Source organism: Anoplophora glabripennis, unplaced genomic scaffold, assembly GCF_000390285.2.
Source record: "Anoplophora glabripennis isolate ALB-LARVAE unplaced genomic scaffold, Agla_2.0 scaffold4, whole genome shotgun sequence".
Lineage (NCBI taxonomy): Eukaryota > Metazoa > Arthropoda > Insecta > Coleoptera > Cerambycidae > Anoplophora > Anoplophora glabripennis.
Window position 1 is genome coordinate 2,060,558 of NW_019416568.1, and position 24,312 is coordinate 2,084,869.

General features: G+C 36.8%; 1 protein-coding gene across 1 annotated transcript in view; it reads left to right on the plus strand.

Moving 5' to 3' along the window:
• Positions 1–24,312, plus strand: part of LOC108917477 (discoidin domain-containing receptor 2-like) — a 109,910-nt gene that overhangs the window by 65,085 nt on the left and 20,513 nt on the right. Inside the window, exons 3-4 of the mRNA XM_018724097.2 lie at positions 10,221–10,323; positions 19,580–19,811. Of these exons, the coding sequence (XP_018579613.1) occupies positions 10,221–10,323; positions 19,580–19,811 (335 nt within the window). The remainder of the gene's footprint in view (positions 1–10,220; positions 10,324–19,579; positions 19,812–24,312) is intronic.

Here is a 24,312-nt window from a genome sequence, read left to right on the forward strand (position 1 = left end):
GCTGGCGGCGTTTATGACGGGGTGGCGATAGGCAGCTGTTTAAACTGAATTAAGACCTACTTCGACGGTAAATAGTAATTACGGCCGGTTGCGGAATCCCATTTTAAAATCTAGTTGAAACAAATTTCACGTCGACCTATTCGTCTTGCCGGACTGACAAGCAATTTACCCTCCGGCCCGCGGATCCAGTCGCCTGCGAGAATCCGGGGCGGGACTTATCACGAAGTGGATGCCACTTGAAAATTAGGTCGATACTGTGGATGATTTATACTTATTTTTAGTATTAAATTAACTGCTGTGGAAAATCCGGCGAATATTCGCTATGTTGCCTCTATTTCCACAGGTAAATCACTGGATTAGTTGAATTTAATTTTCGCTTGTTTTTTTTAGTTACATTTTCAATTTATTTCGCTGTCCCAATTTATTAATATTTGTTTTATTTTTATTTATGTTTTGCTTTGAAAAATGAAGGTTTTGCTCGTGAAAAACACGATCTCAGTAAGTTTACAATTTTCTAGACAAAAAAGCTACAAATTTCCATTAAAAACAACTTTATAAAATCCTTGAGACTAACGAGTCTGCATTTAACGTGTTATTTATGATTCTAAAAAGGAATATAATTGAAAACATAATTCGTCTACGACAGAGACTATTAAAATTAAAACAAGAAGGCAATCAATCTTGAGGTGTACCACGAGGAGGATAAGATCCATGAATAGTCTTTAAAAATCTCCGTTGTACTTTCTCTAATTGAATATTATAAAAATTATAAATGGAACTCCAAACGACCGATGCATATTCAAGTTTGCAACGCACAAATGCTGCATACAATTTATTTAGAACCTTTACGTTCTGAAAGTCCTTAGAATTATGAAAAATAAAGCCTAAATTCTTATAAGCAAATTTGGTTACTAAACTAATGTGGTCGTCAAACGATAATCTGGTGTCGAAAGTAACACCAAGGTCAGTAAATTGCGCAGTAGATTACTACATGAACACCAATTGTGTAATCTGTCAAGATTATCTTGTAAGTCAGTAGAGGGTTTAACTTCCAAGAATAACTTCAGGTCGTCGCCATAGAGTAAATAGTTGATATCGAGGCATTCAGTTAAGTCATTAATAAAAATAATAAATAACAGTGGTCCCAGGATTGACCCTTGCGGAACTCCTGAAAATTAATGGAATTTACATGATTGAAAGTCTCGATAGTGCACAAATTGGTACCTATTATTAAAATAGGATTTAAACAGAGATAATAGAGTAGGGGATATACCATATGACTCCAATTTCAAAGTTAATAAATTATGATCAAGCCAGTCGAAAGCTTTGGAAAAGTCGATATACACAACATCAATCTGACTTCCTGCATCCAAAGCTTCAGCAATAAATTGGGTTTTCTCAACTAGATTTGAGGTAGTTGAACGACCACTCATAAATCCATGTTAATACGGAGATATAGATTTTTCAATATGAAAATAAAGTCGATTTTGTCGATTGTGAAGTCGTTTCCTGCGTTTCTGCTTTTAGATTTTCTGACTTTGTTGCGTCTTTGTTTTCTTTACTTTGTTTATTGTTCGGTTTACTCATGACTTTTAAGCTCACTTTACATTTTGATTTTATTCCGAATTTATTCATGAACGACCGTTAAATTTCTATGTCTTTTCGCCAAGGTGACCTGAGGAGGTACCTAATACCTTTCGGTGATTGCCACCTCGGCTGGAAAGTTTCCTTTTCGAGGCCATTAGACGCAAGTTGGCATTCCACTCCCAGAAAGGTCCAAGCCTTTGGGCCCGTCCCCAAATTGGTCGCCACAAGTGCGATAAATTTTGCGAATAGGAAATTTGATTCCGTGCGGACGTTCGAAGGGGCCCGGCCTAATCCTATTTAAAGTCGCGTCCTCGAAAAGGGATGCCTCGTAGAATTTAAAGGATAGATGGGCGCAAAGGGAGATTTATTTATTTTTTACGTCCCGCGTTTTTTATAGCCGTCACAAAGTGAGCCTCCTTACCTGAATGTTTTTATTTATGTGCCAGCAAGTATACGCTGTGGCGGCATAAATGCGCGTAAAATTATATACTTTTTTTTGTTGACTACGTGAAATATGTTTTATGTGTCATGCCGAATGTCACTCTGACGTCGAAGCGCCTGTAACTCAATTTTATGGGCCGTTATTTTCGAGTGGACGTTCTGTTCTAAGATCTACTAAGATAAACGGGGTCGTAATAGTCAGTTCAAAAAAATTTCATGAAGTTATTATGAGAACAAGAAAAGATATCGTGACTTTTCTCCTCTACTGCTACAATATCTGAAAACGTAATATATTCGTAACTAATTTCATTAAAATGAGGTATGCCCCAGGGATCGACACTCGACCCCCTTCAATTTAACATACACATTAATGGTTTATACATTAATAACAGATTTACGAGCAATCAATTTCAATTGTTAGTACTTCTCTTGTTATTTGTGTCATAATTTCAAGTTATTTTACATTATTTTATTCTTACAAAGTGTGAGGCAACTCGACTTAACTTTAGTACGGTGTACCTCAAGGCTTGACACTTGACCTACTCTATTTTAGCGTACGTATTAATAATATTAAACAAAGACCCTCAATCCATTGATGTACTAGCTACTATGCTTAAGGGAATGTTACAGATTTCTCCCACTTTTTGATTTTTTGTAATTAATAACTTTAATAACACACAATAAATTTGTATCGTTAATATTTTTCACATTATAACCCTAATAATTCCTAATCCTAAAGAGAGTTAAGTTTTTATATTATGTTGTTGATTTAAATACTTTTACCAAAATGTGTGTAATAATATACACTCAGCCTCCAATAATTCTAAAAAAAATTAAACTCAACTATATCACTAGATTCCTTTTTTAAGTCGCGATTAGTCTACGTAGAAATGAGACAGCTGCGTTTTCCCTTTCGAGCCTGTATTTAGAGAACTAAATAGTTGCGTAAGCTTTTGTTTAACTAGAAACCGAACTCAGAGGCATGTGAAAGCTTCCATTGTAGCAAGAATGTACTCTAGGTTGACTTACCTCCTCACAATATGTTTAGAGAATTAGACGCAATTGTTCGACTTGACGTGTAGTGTTGAATTTCTCTTGGATGTATTATAATGAAGAGCGGCACGTTTTCGTGCTTTGCGTTATCTCAGCCTTCTCTCGTAGTTCGACAGAACGAAGAAAAAACATATCTTTCTATAGCCATGCAAAACACAAATATTCAAACTAAAATAAATTAATCGCCAAATTAATTGTAAGACGAACCGTTATTATTTTTACGCTTCTCCAAGAATCTGTTTTTGATCTGCATGACTTTGATTATCATGACGAGCACAATAAGGAGAGTACTAAGGAACAGTATGTATTTTTCGTGATGTAGTACAATTTTCTTGCGTAATTTTCATTTTTTAAACACTAATTACAACCAGAAGAGTTGGAGGGCTTCTCAAATACATACAAGAAGTACAAAATCTTTACTTTATTGAACAAACAGTTTTGGTCATCTTTACAATTGCTTCGCTGTACGCCAATAGATGTCGCCCACTCCCGAAGCTTCCGAAGCCAAGTACAACGGAAGACTGAACAAACTGAAGCAGATAACGACAACGCTCTACGAACGTATACGTATAATCAAAGTCAGTAGCTGTCAGGAAACAATGGATGCAAATTAGACGTGGCTCCCTCTGCATTCGTACGTTTCATTCTGCATCGTGACGGGGACTCCAGCCAGTGAATAAATTAAATTAATGCACTCCTCCAGCCACGAGGCAGTTTAAACGTATTTCTATGTACGTTTCGGCGTCGCAGACAATGGCGTTTAACTAGTGGATAAACCCCCGCTAATCCGCCGAAAAAATTAAACAATACCGCATTAAATTCCCCATCCAGACGCCGGATAGTTCCGCGCATTTCATCCGAATCGGATTCCACTGCGCATTGAAATCGGTATGTGGACCGAATTTCACAGTCGGTAAGCTGCAAAAACTCGGATGTATTTTCAGGACGTTTGATTGAAAATTCATCATATCGCACGGAAGGGAAAAAATCAAAGCGACACTGTTCAGAGGCAGAGGCAATATTTTTATCAAAATTCTGTTTAATGAACTGAATTTACATTTATATAAATAAATCTGTGACTAACTGGACTTACAAGTAACCCTAACCTTCCTCTAGTGACTCCGTGTAACAATACGGGACGGATTAGTCAATCTCATTTAATATATTCTTATAGTTTGGAAAATCCGCCTAAAAACCAGCTATTTGATCTATTATTATTTTTCTAACAACTTCTAACCACTTATTCCTGGAATTCCTACGTTCTTTGGAATGCATTTAGCGCGTTATTAAAAATTAAATTAAATTAAAAGTATCGGTTTCTTTATTCTCTCCCAGCATAGGCTGGCGCTTCCCGGACGTAACAGATGACTGTCACATGGTGATACGTTTTCAAGGAGTTACTTAACCCGAAGTGTTTTGGGGTTGTTCTGATTATCGGTTTGTAAATTTATTGGTCTGCGCGACAAAAGCTCTTCAGACCACCCTCTAAATACAAATATGACACCTTTACTACTTGACCCTCGTCTGCCCGTGGTTCCGAAAAGTCTTTCCAAAAATCGCCCCATAAATTACACGGACCTGAATTTTGTTACAAAAGACACCTTTAAAATGCAACAATGTTGAATTAAAGCTTAAGAATATGGAATAAAGTGCGTTCCTCTATTCTTATACTACCTAATATCACTGATTATCCAGCTAAAAATTATTATCCAGCACACCCAGTCAAAAAAAACACGGACCGCCTCTGAAATAGTTCCATCAAAAATGCAGCAAGCCATCGCGCTCGGAGGAAGTCGATTAATAGATCGCAGGGAAGATCAATATTTAATAGCTATTAATTTCCGCATCCAGAGTCTTTCCACCAGGCAAAAAATTGCCAGCGAGAATCAATCCGCCCATTTGCTTTGTTTAACGGAATTTCCCTTTAGATATTTCAATGTTTTCAACAGCGATCATTACTCTTTGCTGTAATAGTTTCGTATTGTGTTAGAGCGCTTCGCTTATTGCTTCTCATTCGCTTTATGCGATTGTATTATTGCCTTTTTAATACGATGTCAATGTTTGTTCGGGCTAATGGCAAGCTAGAGGCAAATCAAGTGTTTTGTAGTCAATTTAAATTGTAAACCTAATGCAATCTAGATTGGTGAATGAAGTAGTATTTGCTTCGTGATTTTTATCCTTCCAAAACTAAATCTAATCTAAAGATAAGTCATTCAGTTATTATCAACATATTAACAAAGTTTCCTAATATAAACTGCGTAAGCGGTGATGTGGTGACCCCCAGGTAAAGCTGTGGGTTTTTAGGGCAAATTTGGTTAGTATGTGAAGTCTGAACATTCCAAAGCGGATAAACAACCAACTATGCTAAGCAGCTTAGGGGCTCTTTAGCTACAACAATGCAAGGATCAGGATCAGGTATTCAGAATATTACCCCAGGGAGATGCACGCTATTCTCTAAGATCATCCCAGTGCTTGTAGTTGCGTGTGGCTTATTACCAACAGCTGATTCGCTTCTTTCCACTCCACAAATGCGATAGAAATAACAGTTATTGCCGTGAAAAGCGTGCTCCACAATAAATTTTTGAATAAAAGTGTTATTTTTGATTTACTTCATCTAGAAACCAGGATTGGAGTCCCTATCCTAAATACGTACCATTATTCCATAAACACGTGGTAAATTATGACTGTATATAAATTATTTGCCACAATCTTTATTAATAGTTCGAGCATGACGAACCCGGCTAAATTTAATTGCCGAAAATAAATTATAATACGCAAAGTGCGTGATACATATAAATTTGTGCACGACCACAAAAATTAATTATGCAAGGTTGGCAATCGTGTTACTGTTTTATCATTTTCATCGAAAATTCCACTGAAAGTGGTACAATCTGATTTTTTAATACGCTTATTTTACTTCCTGGTAACCTTACGGTTATATATTTAGCCTAAAATTGATTTAAGTTTTGGTGGTATGGCTCTGGACAGTCCTATAAAAAAAGTTATTGGACATCAAGAAGTCAATGTCAAATCCAAAGTCACCAGCATATTGGTTTCTTGGTATCCAACAACTCTTGTCTGAATCTTTTTGGAAAACCCTGTATATGAAAACGGCGTTAAAATAACAATTTATTACATTTTCGTTGTATTCTTGCTTTGAAAATTCAAGTCCAGGCTAGACTTTGTAACAAACTATCGCGCATACTTAGCCCTCATTGAAATACTAACTGAAACACTAAAAGAATAATCAGATATTCCGTCCCTCATTTTCGTGCCGGCATCCAGATGGGCTCGTAATACCCCCTCATAATTAATTAGGCTATAACAATAAACCTGGAGAATGCCAGCGTTCAACTGGTAAAAAGCAATATTATATGGGAGTGCCCCTTGACACGCCATCCACGAACCAGAGTGAATCTGTTGCCGACTGAATAAAATTACACCTAATAACAATAAACCGCCTCTTCCACCGCATAACTTTTTTATGTCTTCAGGGATTTCGCTTCGGAGCGGTGACATTGTGTCTAAAGGACGTCGAGCGTACGATCCTAAAGAATTTCCGGAAAACGAAAGGGGAGTTCTGCCGATTTAACGAAAGCTGAAATAGTCATAATGGCAGGGATGTGGGATGACATTCGGTCAGGAGGCTTAAGCGGTGAGTTCTGAAGCCGGAAAGTTTGGATACGGTGCCGTCTTTAAGAATATAGCATAAGGCGGATCGAAGAAGTAAGCGTTGGTACCGTTGTGCGCCTTTTAATTTTATTGTAAAATTTAAACCATAACCTTTAAACCATAAACTTTAAACAGTAAACTTCCAAGTTTTAAACATCAAACTTTAAATTTCATATTTGAATCCTTAAACTTTAAAACTTTAAACTTCAACTTTAAACCTTAAACTCTAAACCTTAAACTTTAAACCATAAACTTTAAACTATAAACTTTAAACAGTAAACTTCAAGTTTTAAACATCAAACTTTAAATTTCATACTTGAACCCTTAAACTTTAAAACTTTAAACTTCAACTTTAAACAATAAACTTCAAGTTTTAAACACCAAACTTTAAATTTCATATTTGAATCCTTAAACTTTAAACTTCAACATTAAACTTTAAACCTTAAACTTTAAACCTTAAACTTTCAACCATAAACTTTAAACTATAAACTTTAAACAGTAAACTTCAAGTTTTAAACATCAAACTTTAAATTTCATACTTGAATCCTTAAACTTTAAAACTTTAAACTTTAAATCTTAAACTTTAAACCATAAACTTTAAACTATAAACTTTAAACAGTAAACTTCAAGTTTTAAACACCAAACTTTAAATTTCATACTTGAACCCTTAAACTTTAAACCTCTTTAAACTTCAACTTTAAACTTTAAACCATTAACTTTAAACAGTAAACTTCAAGTTTTAAACACTAAACTTTAAATTTCATATTTGAATCCTTAAACTTTAAAACTTTAAACTTCAACTTTAAACTTTAAACCTTAAACTTTAAAACTTAAACTTCAAACTTTTCACTGTCAACTTTGCACTTTAAACCAGCTTTAAACTATAAATTATAAACTTTACACACAATTAATGCCTTCATCAGCAGATACAATTTTCTAGATAATTATCTTGTTTGATTCCTGTTCTGTCCAGCCTTGCCTAATTTTAAAATACTGACATCTCGCTTATTAGGCTTTTGATCTTCCTTCGAAAAATTCACAATTTAGACGGAAACCACCTTCCCCAGATTCCATCGCGCTTCATTACGTCGCCCCCCGTTTCAATATGTGACGATATATGTGACTAGAATTACCTCTGCAGCCTTCGAATCGTCCCCGGAACTAGGCCAAGCCGCGTAATCCGGGTTCCGGCCGCGACCCTTTGTTTACCGGCGTGCCGAATCTAATTCCCGCCTTAATTAAGTGCCTCAGAACAAACACCCGACTAATCCCCGCAACTAATTTCAATTGTATCTGCGAAAATATGGACCGATAAATCAGCACGCAGAGGCATCGGGACTACCTGTTCCCCCCGCGACTAGCAATCAGCTCAGTGTGGAAGTTACGAGGGTTCCGAGTCGTTTGGAATTAGTATTCCGCTAGAACCGGAGTGGTACGTGTCAACTGAGTCGTGGTATACTCGAAAATGGGATAGGTCTATCAACATCATAACTTCAAAGAATTGGAATTCATTAGATGTGATCTATATTTCACAGAGCACTTTTTGACTTGAAGAGGGACCAAATCCTCTGAAGAATGCAATAGGACAAACTCAACGACATCAAATTCAATGGCAATCCACCAATGAAACCAAAATAAAGTGTAACCTGAGAGCTTATTTCTTTATTTATCTATCTACCACTATGACCAGTACCTTGGAATTCCTACGTCACCATGGGCTAAACCGTTGTCATCTTGTTCAAAAACATTGTTAAATTTATTGAGACCTTCTCCGAAGGACGGCTCTGCAAATTTATTACTCCCGGTGACAAAAGGCACTAGTCTCTCGACTTCATGGCGACGCTAAACCTACTTGAGAACCCTTAATTTTTCAATAATTATTGTTGACCGAAATGTTTTATATAAGGTCTATCTGACAATACCTTCGGAAGTACTGAACCTTTTGATTTAACATATTGGTTCACTTATTTCCAAGCAAGCACCTATTCCAGATTAATTTTTTACAATTTCGTTACATGTTGAGTGCCATACTCTTCTAGATCCAATTTGGTTGTCCTTGAAGAACCTGTCTTCTCTGATCATTACTGCAAATTTGCACAGGATACCAGATATGTTGTTGATCTGTATGAAAGTTACAAGGGTCTCGTTGTACTTGGAATTAGTACGTTGCTTTATGAAAGACAACTTTTTGTTCTAAAAAAATAGTCTTTTTGTTCCATTAACTAGTGTCCTTTTGATGATACTTATAGATTACTACGTCAATATTTTGTAACGAGTTACGAAGAATACAATTTAAATATAATTTAATAATTACAGTTAAGTTTCCTGGCATATCTATGGTAATCCGTTGTTAGAGCAAGAATATAACGTATAAATTTGACCCAGTTCCGCGCTGGTATCAAAAATTATCACTCCCATTACCTCGGGCAGATTAAAAATAGAACTTAATACTCTATTAAAATTCAACATTGCTTAAAACCGACTTATGACACGGTAAATTTAACAACCGTGGATATTCCGAACTCCAAGGTACCCATTTAACTTTTGATAGCTTGCGAACTTTTACAAAATCGACGTCATTTTCCGCAACGAGGGCAAGCCTGGAACGAAGTCGATGTCTTATTTCCAAATGGGGACAGTTGGAGAGATGTCTGCAAGTGCTCCGGAGATACCGGAATGGCGACATACGAGCCATGACCGTTTTTAAACATTTGAATATCAGTTGCGGTGCGGGATGTGCACTCGATTTTCATAAGCTCGCGCTGTTGATTTCGTTTTGTGATGGAAATTGGTTTCATTCCCATCGGGTATATTAGATTTCGACGCTATCGAAACCTCGGTCTATGGTAACATTTACAGAAACGTTGGTTAAGATTTCTCGTACTGTATTGGAGCATACAACAGTTAAATTAATCAAAAAATAAAGAAAAATTGTCTGGGTCTTAGCATCGCATAGAAATCGCATTTATTTTGCGAACTGAATTTATGAAATATCTGATTTAGCTCCTGTTTCGAACCAGCATATGAATTATTGCAATTACCAGTGTTATTATTATTGCTGAGTGCGTTTCATTAAAAGACCATTTGTTTAATTAGTACTTAGGCCATTGCCATAAACACGAATAATTGATTCGATAGAGTCCCCGTAAATTGCGAGTTTTAATAAATCGCATAATTACTCTAATAAACCCAGAGGGCGCTGCAGTAAAGCAATACACGAATTTACGGTAAATTTGGTGCGCTTACCAATAATAACATAATAATTATGGATAATAAACAGGCGATTGATGTTACGCTCGGACTAACCGAACTGAACAAAGCACTCGTGTAACTCTACAGTTTGAAATGCCATTTAAGTGGAAAGATTGCTATTAGCACGATTGTTCTTGGCTTATCAATTCAATTACTTAAATCATTTTACTAATGAAAAGTTTGTCAGGTCACTGTACCTTTGTCGTTTGTTTCAGGAACATGTAACGAGCCTCTTGGTATGGAGTCTGGAGCTATACCCGACGAAGCCATCACCGCAAGCTCCTCGTATGTCCCCAACGTAGGCCCACGGAATGGCAGGTAATTATAACAGTGTTCTACTTTACCCACCCAGACTGTACATATCCTTTTCCACTGTCACGAACCATAGGTTTTTGTGGACTTCTATAATCTTTCACCTAATTTAGTCCTCTGATGAGACTCCACAACTCTGGCAGTCGACTGTCTTCTGTTAGACCAATATTTCTCAGATGTTTTTTGAGTTTGAAGGTCCGATTAGCAGTCCTGAGTCAACATTATTGATTTGCTCAGTATCATAATTGCTTTTTGTATATTATATTAGTTTGTCAACGAAACCTAGATCTTTATCGAAAGTTACGTCGCTGTATTCTGTTGTTGTTTTTATTTTCTCTTTCATTGATATATGTATAAAGTACTAAAACCAGGATATATTTAAAAACTTGGGACTTAAAAACATTTTTGGGCAACTTTGTACATACAACTAGTTCTCATTTGGGACTTAAAAAACATTTTTGGACATACAACTACTTCTCATTTTAGTTTTCTAACATGAACGTTAAGTTCTAGAGGGTCATCTTTCAGACCAAATGGTATACGTGACAATCTCAATTTCAGAAATTAATTTTGCGCTTAGTTTTTAAACTTTAAATACGATATTCGACAACAATTTTTATTCCCATCTCTTACTTAAGACTTTACTGACGATGAAAACTATTCTAGAAAATAAGTCTACATTTTCAAATATTTTTAATGTCTCTGTAAATAACTGTTCAATAATTTTTTTTAACCGTGTAATACCTGATATAGCAAGCTGAAACTACGCAAATATACATAATTAACCTATCCATATTAAAGCCAATAAAACCATAATTACCACTAATAAACACAATATCAGAGGAAGGGTAAATATCCCAGTCCTGCAAAACTTTTCACCTACGCAACATTCGAAATTGAATGTTTCGGTAATTAATATATCGGCATGAAACATTAAATGATTAATACAACAATGTTGTTTCGGACGCCATACATCCAACTGGTCGCATAACAGAAGTTAATTAAAAACAAAATTTATTTTCGATATAATCCTGGGAACCGTTGTTTTGCTTTATCGAACAAAGTTTATTGTTCCGTGGCTGATGAAAACGGTTTTTTAGGTTTACATGGAATTTATTTAACGTAAAACAGGAATTTAATGACCTCCCGGTGATATTACGAATTAAAACTCTGGCTCTAATCTTTGGGATCCTAAATAGTTCCAGATAGCCGAACAGGGAATTGCCTTTACCGGCTTAGTTCGTGGGCTTTGCTTTAATAATTTATTAACGTTCAGGGGTATGAGGAATGTGAGGAAAATGTTTGCATAGCCATATATGTCGACTCTATAATGAATATGAATCCCCGGAATGTTTATAGAAATTGTAGAAGCTGCTTGATGATTCATTAAAGTATAAGCAGATGCAAAATTTGTTAAAGACATACAGACAAAGACATAAGGGCAAATTCGTATTGTATTTGAAAAGATAAAAAACTATTAGTTCTATGTACTTTGTTTCGAAATGTAACAGTCATAAAAGCTCAAACAAATAAACTCACACATGATTAATAATAAAAACACTAAAAACCAGAGATGAATTAGTTACACATTATTATCATCATTTCGTTTCTCAATCAATCAAACCAATAATTGTACAGTTACATATACATACCAACATCGTAGGACAACGCTTAATATAGAACGCTAAGAGTCTTGTATTACCGATAAGCCACCTTTCCGCCATCTATTGTCGACATATCAGTTGAATTCCTATGCGCCAAACCTTTAAATTCATCATTCAATTCCTCTGAAATGATATTAACTTCTATACGATTAATTCTGAGCTATTTAATATAACTATTTGCATTGCAGAGAGCGTTATTTGAGAAGCGGAAAGTCACATACATTTATTTTTAACTTGAATTAAAGAATTGTAATGATGTTTGTACAAGTTGGAAGTACAAGTAATAATAATAAATGTGTGTGCAGTCTGTGTGGTTATTCGAGATGGGATGCATTTGGAAATTACATTTCCTGTATTTACATACTTTTATCTGCAATTTTAGTTTGTTGTTTACTTGTTTAGGAATGCCACGGGATGGGTAGTTAGTATTAAATGAGGAAAAATATTGGGGTAAATATTATAATGTAACATTTGATCTTTCTTTCCGTTCTTTTCTTTTCTATTATATATTCTATTCTTTCTTATCTCCTGTCTTCTATTGCCTCTTCTCTTATTTCTTCTCTTCCATCTTCTCTTATTTCTTATCTACTCTTATTTCTTCTCTCTTCTCTCCTCTTCACTATCGTTTCAAAGTTTCTTGAAAAAGAGAGTGATGTCTTTCAAAATGTCATGTTTTGTATCATTACTATCAACGGTTTAACTTTCTAATGTGTCTTTTGAAATGTCTAAACAAGGATACAAACTAATCCTACTGTTTTGGAACTACTCCAAATCAGATGACCTTCATTTTTTCCATATCGTTCCGAATTCAAGATTTCATTTGCTCTCAACAAACAATTGGGGGAACCCATCGGTTCTTCCAGTGAATCACAAATTCACGAGGAGACCCATCTGCCAGCCCTCTGGATAGTTTCAATATGTTGCCGGAAGGCGTCGCTAGACAATATTGTCTTAAGCCATCGTAAAGCATAATGGGGGTCATAACGGCAGCCACGAAAATTAAATCGAATCTCCCGAGTAAGGGATGCAGACTAACCGCCCAATTTGCGGCCTGCACTTACATTATGGCTTATGATAAGGGCGGAGCTTAAGAACGGCGGAGATGCCAAGAGTACAGTGTGGGGCATTTTGATTGAATTTGATGGAAATTCAAGGCCACCGGTTTTATTTCAGAAGGGAATATAATCGAGATAAGGATTTATCTCGTTTGGTCACGAAATCCCGGACCAAGATGAAGATGACGAAGCTTTATTTCTATCGATGGATGTATTTCGTGTTTCAAAATGTATTAGTTGGCTTTCCAAATCAAGGACATTGTCTCTTGGATAATTTTAGACCTCAGTGAACCAAGATTAATTGTTTAAAAAATACATCACATCATTCGTTTGTCTCTGAAGGTGTTTGGCATTTTCACACCTAAAAAAAAAAACGTTTATTTAACAATGTCCAACGTTACCTGGTCTTTTAAAGTATTACAAGCTGTACAGGTTAGTCTTGAAAGCAGAACATATGCCTTGTTCCTGCTAGGTCTGGTATCTGCTCACGCGTGGCTGTTAGAATGTCCCAGATCCCTCCGAGACGGCAGAATTTCCATAATTCGCCTTGGGTTTATCTTGGATGGGTCCTTAAATTATAATAATTGCGGCTGTTGGATATGTCCTTGCAGGTTTTATGGTAACGGGGCTGTAAAGGCAATACGTGTTCTTTTCTTAGCACTAAAAAAATATAGAGCGTGGCTCTCACTAGTTACAATCCTTCAATTGTTCCTTATACAGGATTATTCACAATGTATCAGAAAAAATGTAATGGACCTGTTAGTGCTGCCATAAGTCATTGAAATACATAGTTAAAAGACTGATGTAAACAATAAACCACGCTAATAAGAGCACTATGATAACTACAGTAATAACGAATAAACAAGCATTGGGAAATTATTTTTTTATAATATTACCTTTCACGTCTGTTACTATATACATATTTCAGTATCACCAAAAAGAGGAATGTTTTCCTTCTAACTGCCATTTCTTTTAAAACTAAACAACGCTTTGTTTGACCCTTTCTTTCAGCAAAAGATTATTTCCAGGGGGCCTCAGGCCGTAACGGCTACCAATATGGCAAAATTAATTTAACGACCGCCACACAACCATCCACTTCCCGGTTTCTGGAAAAAATTGCCCCATTTCTAGGCCTCCCCAGACCATTATCAGGCTCCTATTTACGTTATCGCCATATTTACACTAGTTTACTGCCTGTCGGAGGCCATACATCACCTCCTGGCTGTCGAGATTAATTTCAGGGGTCGGCGCGTGAATTTTCTTTCTCTATAATTATTATTTCATTTTAGGCACTATGATATCAACACAGGAGATGTTAAAATATAAAGTACATCCACCAGGATGCGAATTGTAACTGAATTATGTAAAATCCACCTCGTATGAAACTTCAAAGACCGTCTTGACCGGATATTCTCCGATTACGTCTCCACGTTGAGTAAATCTTTATTTGTCGACAAACTCGAGTTACTTTTTTCTGAAAACCGAACGCAGGGACCGTAATCCTCTTCCGGATATTTCAAAGGGCTCCACCAGGAGATTTTCCACTATTTCAAGCTAAACCGTTGGTCCTCCTCCTCCTCCTCCTCCTCCTCCTCCTCCTCCTCCCTTGGTTCTCCTTGTAATATTTTACCTATCATCAAGGTAAGCACGCTTTTTTGCATGAAATTCGGATATCGCCCCAGAGATGATAACTTTTAGCTCGGAGAGGAACATAGAAAATTCGAATTCATTGTTGGTTTCAGGGACATGAAGAAAGAAAAGATCACTTTTTTTGTAAGTAATAATGAAGATTTCTACAGCAGATGTGAGATTTTGTATGATAATTTTATTAAAATGAGTTCTATTCGATTATTGGAATGAGACGCAGGAGAGTGTAATTTTACGTGTAGATCACATTTTTCACAAAAACACTCTTGTATTTATATATTTAGTACCTACTCTATTTTTGTTTGATATCACTCAGCCACCAATGTCGACATAGTACGTCCAATTTATTTTGTTGTTGTTCAAACATAGATACAACCTCAGAAATTGAATCCCTCTAGATAATATACCAATATCTGTTTACATATTTATTTCTTTTAACAAAAATCATTCTATATCGGAAGATTTTCACGATGTATTTAATTTTTTTGTGTGTGTTTAACATCACTTTAACATCATTGCAAAAAAGGCGTACTTTGGAAAACAGGCCAATCTGGGAACCTCCTAGCAGAGTTGCGTTTTATTACTTGTGGCGCCCAACATTTTGATATTTGTACTTTAAATATTTTACTGACTACACCCTTCAAACTGAGTGATTCGTCGGCACCTTTGTTACCCACTTACGCTTCCAAAGTACCTAACTTTTTTTCTATTTAATCCTTTTTCCCCTTTTGTCTTTTTTTAATATATGTGTATATATTTTGTACAAATAGTTTTTAAACAAAAAAAATTCTAACCAAGCGTAGCAGTACTATAAAGTACAATACTGTTCCTGGAGATTTATCTGGTTGGCAGGCGTATGTGGTTGTTACATAGATGTACCAATGCCGTCTTGATGGTACAGTGTACCATCTGAAGCCTGAGAGTGTCTCTGTCTTGAATCTATGGTTTCGTGTCTTTATTTCATAAATTCTTGAACTGGCAGGAAATACTTGAGTAAATCTGTACAACAAATAAAATTGCCGGTCTTAAAGACAACTATGTTCACATAAAAAATAAGCTGCTGCTTCAAATAAAACAATCTGCTGTCAAATTCCGACACTAGAAAGTCAATATCCACCTCCAAATTGAAAAGCCCACCGAATTATTACCGCGCCAGATAGAAAAAAGTAAATATTAGTAGCATCGGACTTCCCGTGATCGACTTTTTTGCCGGCCCTCCTTATCGCCTCGTCACTGTCTCGCGCCCCGCATACTTCTCTAGGTTAGCGGTGTTATCGCTCCCGGCAGGCCAGGCCGCCTTGATTTAGTGCTGCGCTGGTCATGGACTCGCCGGGACGCCGTGGCAACGCCGCAGCCTCCGTGCCGGACGCATCGCGGCCGCCTCCAGGGAGCTGGCCAGAGCCGGGTCAAAGCCTTCTGCCACCCGGTCGGTAGGGATTACGCAATTAGGCTCCGCGGACGAGGAACGCGAGGACGAGACGGGATTGGATCATCCGAGGCTCTGGAAAGTTGTTCGGACGGATTCCGGTAGCCCTCGCGGATCCCGCGCTGTATTGGGATAGTTTCGAGTAGAAATTATCTTTCTTTGGCCTTAGATGTAGGTACTTGCGTTTATGTCGGTCTTCAAATGGGTTTGCTGCAAGTGTAGAACCGTGATGCTTTGTGGGATCGTAGTATCGGAACACTATGCGAGATGAACAGCACATTAAATTTAAAATAATCGGACTGGATTAATGACAAGTGGAGTGACCTTTACGTAAATGTAGATCACCTTTTTCTGGTAGCTTCTTTATCAACCGTAACTTTCTGTGCTATCCGACATATGTATTAATCGCCCGAACCCGCTGTTGCTGTACGCTGTAGGCCGCGGTCAGCCGCAGCCAACAGCGGTCGCTTGTAAACACGGACTGCACGGCCATGTGCAGCGATAATAGCCGGGCGTACTGCATACGGAATCGCCCTTAATAGACCAATAAGTTGTTTTAGAGACTATCCCGACGTAGCGGACTCGACTGTACGGTGCTTTTAATACACATTAGCCAGGATATGCGATGCACTTTGGGACTGCGCTATTTTCCTTTCGGGAATTTCATTGTGTCGGCTCCTGCTGTGGGCTCGATGGAAAATGACCCGATGTACGTTTTCCATTGTTGCGTAATCTTTCCATTTTAACAGTAATAAATATTTTACTGTTAATTTGACGACCAGATATCGAATTTGAAGCTATCGACCGGTCACGAAAGTAGGTGGCATTGTTTTCATTAAAACATAACCCTAATTTTATAATTCCGTCGTGTACCTTATAATATTTAATCTAAGCTTTATTTTCGGAAAACCACTCAGTGGAAATTTAATTTATAAGGGAGCTGTAATTAATTTAAAAGCTTTCACGTGTATAATTTCGGTTGATACGAGTTGTGATTGGGATTGGGAATTTCGTCGTGTTAATATAATTATGCGGTGAGCGGGTGGCTCCCTTGAGGTTTTTAAATTACATTTTGATTCGCGCTTTTACTCTTGGCCTTGTCATTAATTCGCCGTATTATTTCTTGCCCGATCCGATTTTCCACCGGGTTAATGACGCTAATCGTTACCGAACGCTTCCCTTTCTGGACGTTCGCGAAAGGGCACCTCCGTACCAATCAAATTAGTGGATGGTTTTTATTTTCCCATACATTTTCTACTAACTTCGGGATATATTGCCATCCGAATAAACAAGGATTGCTTCAAGGTACCAAAAGGCAACGAATGTGCTTGAATTCAGGTCGTGTACACATACTGGCCACTCTAGTTATAGAACTGCAACCTACCAAGGTCGACGTTCGATCACGCTTCATGATAGCCTCACTAATTCTAGAGAACTGTTCTTCGGTGTGGATTCTGACCAAACTTAGATTCAAAAAATAAGTGAAAGACGCTTTTGACTTTAATAGTGTATGTATTGTACGTAATTTATCTAGTTATTGGATAATTAGACTCGGGGTTTCGTCCACGCTGCGATGGTAGCTTCAATCCGATCCGTGGCCCGCTGGGACCTGTCTGACAATCTGCGGCCGTCCTGTCTGCATTGTTTCCCTCAATTTTCCCCGTTCCAGTTACCGTTCCCATTGAATGGCCGCCAATGCCGGCCAGGTGTTCCAATTACTCGATTCCGACGTTTCGCATCCAGATAATGCTAATGAGGATTTCTAATTAATATCCGATCTAATGGAAACGTTGATAATGTGCAATTGTGTTCGGTAAACGTTTACTAACACATATGCTGGGCAGGTGGATCTAGGCAGGCATTATCGGATCAACTTTCCACCGGATAAGTTTCGCGGGCTGTATCTAACGATCTGTCATTAGACGGTGATTGTCAGGATCGAGTTTTATGGCAATAAGACGGCTTTCGTTTGAGGGTACCTTGATTTCCTGCTTGGTCCCGCGTAATGCCTAGAGAATTATTTAGAAAGTAGTGTTCCACATCGAATTTTGAAACAAAAAGTAAAGTAAAAATAGTAATAGAAAAGAAAACTAATAACTTTAATGCGAGCAATGGAGATCTTTAAAGACAACGACAGACTGTGGCAAACTAACTCCTGTAAACTTGAAACGTATCACCTATGGTTTGCTGAAACCATTTAGAATTCCCAACATCACATAATGTGAAATCGACCTAATTAGGATATAAAAAAGATGATGGGAAATCAATAAAGACCCTTCTGGCACCCGTAATACAATTTTATTCATTTTTGTTGCGAAAACAGGACGATTATGACTTCTAGAGCATCATATAAGCCTCCATAAAACTAAATTTATTTCCAGATTTGTTTTTGATAGCGAGTCCTCAAGACGGAGCTGGCAAAAATCGGGTGCTTTGACAATTGGAATCACGAATATACTACTCAGTCTAATTGAAACAAATCTTTCAAATGCTCTACAAGAATTAAAGTGTTTTGTTTATACAGGCCCAGGCACATTTTTAGAGTCTAGAAGTTTTACTATTCCACAAATTTATCAAACTTACTATGCCGTTCCAATGGTTAAAGAACATTTGCAAGATTATTAAAACTCCATTCAACCGTTGCTTGACCAAAATAAATAACCATAATACTAAGGATTATATTGAGCCAACTTGATCATTTATATGGTCTAAATAATTTTTGTACAAGCTCTTAATATTTTGATGGTTGGGTGACGCTTTTGTATATATTTTTAAATATAAATGTAAATGTTTCAATGTAGTTTTGGAACCTATGTTTTTGCTACACCTTTGAATTTTCGTAGTTACTTTATTTCAGCTGTTTCCTTGATTTTCCGATATATTTTAGGTAAATGCAAATCATTATAATTACGTATCATCGATTTCCTCTCGTATTTACGACCAGATGATGAAAATTGCTTAATATAAAATCGGGAGATTAATTAACTGGGTCTGTTACACAAATAAAATTTTATGAGATGTATTTTACAGTGCTGAATGGTCCAAAATCGAATATTATGATTAACTCGCAACTGTTGGACGGTTGGAATTGCTGTTACAATTCAAAATTGAATATTCTACATTGTATGGCGCCCAAAGACGAAAAATATGCAGAAGCTTTTAATAATTCCATAAACAACACGTAGCAGTCGTAGTTCTTGAACTTTTTTAATGGTTGTTTTTATTTCAAAGTGATGGAATTGCGAATAAATGAACAAATCCATTAAAATGACGCCTTATCTAGTCGCGAAATCCTTCATTAAACTTTTGACAAGCATTTTATGAATTTTCATTATATCCCGCATCTCAAAACAAAGTACAAATAAGCTCGGTATTCTACACATATCTTTCTAGCGGACTGACGCCAACCTACCCATTCCCAACGCTCCCCTTTCCCGGATTTTTTAAGCATTGATCAATGTTTGTTCCAGGCTACGCGTGGAGAAAGCGGGCGGGGGCTGGTGCCCCAAACAACAGGTGGAGAGCGGTATCAGGGAGTTCATCCAGGTGGACCTGGGGGACGTCCACGTGGTCACCGGAGTACAGACTCAAGGAAGATATGACCGCGGGAGGGGTCAGGAATACGCCGAAGAGTACACAATGGAATACTGGCGACCTGGGTTGGACGAGTGGAGAGAGTACAAGAGGTGGGATGGCAAACAGGTGAGTGAATGCTGACAAATAGTTTAATTAGTGATGTTATGTTAAATTTTACCCTCACGACAGACTACAATTTGTTCAATGCCAAGGATTTAAGTCCACACAAGTTATTGCATTGTCTGGGGTTCCTCAAGGCTCAACTTTGGGCCCTTTGTTATTTAACACTTGCGTTAACGATATGCCTTCTTGTATTGATGTCTACTTACAATATACGGATGACATGAAAATTTTCTGATCATTATATAACGTTGCACATTGTGAATAACCTCATGTTAAATTGAATTATCTCAATTTGAACATTAAAAAGTGCAATATTTTGTCCTTTTCCTGAAAGTAGAGTACATTAGTCTTTCCTTAGAAAATAGATGAGTTCCTTTTTTAAGATCAAGATCCAGGGGACACCCCAAGATTTTCATTTAACGATTATATTTATACAAGAAAAAAAATTAATTTTAAAAGTCAAAATGTTGAATTAAAGCAACTACGTACCCTTACACTTATCTAATAATAAATATTCCATTACAGACATTACCTGGGTATTACAGTTTATTACAATCAATAATCCTAAAGGTACATAATTATATGATTTTGGTATAATGGAGATTACGTTGTAGATGTCTTTATTTCTTCATTACATACATTTAGATGGGTACAACCAATAAGAGTAATTTGGTATAATACTGTTTTAGTTCTTAGTAAATGTAGGTATAATTTCTAATAGATTAATAAATGAATATGTATGTAGGATAGATAATTATTGGCTAATTTTATTGATTAGAAGATGAATGGGTATATCTTCAGTGGCATTTATAATTCAGGCATATTTGCCTGCCGTCTAATTATTTCATCAAGTCGTCTAGAACGCTATTAATAATTTATTTTATAGTCAGCACGTTGAACAATAATTGATTTTTTTTAAGAAATCTTCCCACTTGACGACAGTAGTATTGGTCTTTCATTGTCTAGTCTTAAATGTCAAACAACCACTTGGAGTCAGTCAAAATGAAATGAAAAGTTGTGTAACAGCTACTTCTTTCGAAGTATTATCAGTAGCAACAATTCCATCGATATATTATTACCTTATATCTGACACGCTATAGCGTCAGCTTAGTTCAAGGCGATCGTATTAATTGATTTCCATAAACTTTGGCATTTCGCCCCGACCCTTCCAGTACCGCGCCTATTGACGTTAAACATGTAACAACCCCAGCACTACGTACGCCTAAACTTGACGCTTTTGCCACTTCCATACGGAATAATCCCCCTCGTTCTCCGTAACACCTAATAAAGAGGCGCGAGCATAAATCCAAGGCGGCACTTTTAATCTACATACGTTACTTTGGAGTTTGCCTGCTTACGAGCCACTTAGCATAAACATCTGATACGGAACGGGGTGTAACACCTCCAAGTGTCTGACGGTCATTAAAATTTACACTATGTAAAAGTTGTACGAGCTCGAGGATCTAAAGAGTGGAGTGCGTTAATGTTAGGACCGTAGGGGTAAAGCTTGGGGTTTGTTTAGACTTTAGGGGATGAGGAAAGGTTTGTATACGTCTTTGTTGATATTCTGGGGTTTGGCTAGGATGTCGTTGCCGTTAATAAATTATCAGTTTTAAATCTAGTGCATACTTATTATGGTTAGAGCCTACTTTTTGTCAGGAGCAAACGATGCTGTTGCAAGAAGATGATGTTAGATTGAACTTGAATTGAGGAGTATTTTTGAAAGTTTGATTAATCCTTTATTACTTTTCAACCCCTGCCAACTCGACTAATGCACCAAAGAGATTGATCGCCCACTATTATATCGTTGATTTATGTTAATTTATATTATTACAACTATTTCCCTAGCAAACAGTTTAGTTCAGAAACGTTCCAAATTGCGGTACAACAGACTTTCAGCATAAATAAATTGCCACTATTAAAATAAGAAAGCGAGCGCAAAACTTCGCCACGCAATCAAAATATTTTTATCGCTATTGTATCAAGCGGAGACTTCTACAGATAGAAGGCAGCACGCGAATTGTCGAGGGAAATAGAAGATGACTTGGATAGATTCTTCCAGTTTATTTTACAAAGAATTTTTTAAAATATATTTATATCCAGAGCGGGTCAAATTTTCAGGACAGTTTTATGAACTTCAAACAGATTTAAACTAGAAGATACGTTAGTCTAAAGCTCTGCAACATTTCGCACAGCGACAAAGATGCCACCGTCGGGGATCAGTTGAATTTCTACTCTTCCGGAGACAGTCGTGTTCCGAAGGTAAATTTCTGAGCTCTCTGAGAAATGTTAGCATTGCCGTTAATTAACCTAATAATGTCTATTGAGAGCAAGTACATAAAGGAAGTCTACAAAGTAAGTATATTACCCCTAAAGCGGTTACAATGTAGGTAAATCTCTCATTACACATCGATTTTCATTCAAGGCTAGATAGACAGCGTTAACGAGGTTGCCAGCCTGATAAAACTGGATGAATTTGTTGTCTGGAGTCGTCTTGAACGGTTATCAGAAAGTCCCTCTTTTTTGCAAAATCTTCGATGTAGTAAACAGACTTGCGTTTCAATTGAAATGATTGTTACAACAAAAACATTCCGAATTTCCCCTGGTAGTATTATAATAAATTCATAACAATTTTATACACGTGGCAGGGTTTGAAATTTGGAGGGATTATGTACAATGTTAATTAAATTTGAATCTGCTGGCCATGTTTATCCATGTTTTGTTTTGTTAAAATAAATAATACAGATATGACAGTTTAGAATGTTTAATTTTCATGTGTCCTAGAACAAACAATCGTGTTACTGTAAATAATATTGTGAAATAAATATTTCAATTGTTGTATATAACAAAATTAAATAGTGTTTGAAACATTTGCTAACGACAGTAATCTTATATGCGGCTGATTCCTGAAAAAAAAAGATTACTGAGAAAGACTTAGTATTCATTCAGAATTGGTTTGGACAAAATGTAGGTGACTCTGAATTTTGAAAAAATTAATTATGTTGCGTTTAGCTACTATCAAATTCCTCACAGATACAGTACCAAATTTTATGAAAGAGTTCACATTTAAAGTCAAAATCAAGATCACCATTTAATTTGTCATTCAAAATTCTACAAATTTTTCTTGAAACGTTTTTGTCGAGTTTTTCAGAACAAAATGAGTTTGATCTCCAAAGGACTTATCGAAAAAATCCCCTCTATCGATTGCTAGCTTAAAAAATGGTGTCCCTTTAATATTTTCAAGTTGACATTGGTTTGACCTTGAAACTTGAGACCAAGGTCATACCCAAAGGCACCAGCATATTGGTTCCAATCCTGAAAAATTATCAAGGTACCTGCGTCCTTTTTGTAACACCCTGCATATATTTTAATTGGTCTATTTAGACTAATACATTAAAATATTTTTCAATTTATTGCTATATATTATCTTCCCTGGCTAAAAGAAATCATTTAAAGTATACCAGGAAATAAAAAAATATTATATTATCATTTTCATGGCCTGTTCCATAGGAACTTTTAACTCTTTATTAAATCTCGGCCTTATCTTTGTCACGGAATTGTTCCATCTCTTCATAATTGAATTAGAAGGTCCGCCGACACTTGGCCCCATCACAATTTAAATTCGGAACCGACAACTATCCGTATTTTTCCAGAAACAAAGCCGCCAGTCAGATAGGCACGGTTCGCGAAACAATTTAAAAAGAAAACGTTTCCTCTGCGCTCAAAGCGGCTCTTTAACCTCGTCGGACCCGACGTCAGCCAACACAATGCCCAGATGGTATCGCTTAAACGACGCGCTCGTCTGTCGACGCGGCCGGAAAAAATTCCTTCTTGTGTGCAAGTCATCCATGAGAGCAGATGCCATCTTGCTGGTGCCGGCAGCTTCCGCAGAGGAATTTGCGGGGATTTAGAGGCGCGCCGCAGTGCACAACCCCACTCCCCCCCCAAGGGGTGGATTGCTAGAGCCAAATATCGCTCTAAGACTACACAAGGTGATTTACAATTTATCCAAAACACTTTGGAGATATTATCAATTTTTTATGAAGAACTAAATAACTTTTCACTGTAATGTCAAAATATGTTCTCTGCTATTTGTAGGGGATATTGAATATTTAACGATACTCATCAATTACTTAACGCTTTGTCTTTGTAATCACTTTACTAGTTGCTATTGGCAACAAAATGTAATAATAATAATAACCACACGTTTGAAATGACATCGGGATCGTCATCAAGCAGGTTCTATGATTCCTAATAAGATTGCACAGTTTTTGAAACTAGAACATCCTGAAACATATACAGGCCATTCGTTCCGAAGAACATCGGCAACGTTACTGGCTAATACAGGAGTTGATGTATTAGCAATCAAGAGACATGGTGGGTGGAAATCAGCCACAATTGCAGAAAGTTATGTTGCTGACAGTTTAAGTAACAGAAGGAAATAGCCAACAGGATTACAATGACACTTCACAACTCTATACTTGTATCATTTATTTGGGGTATT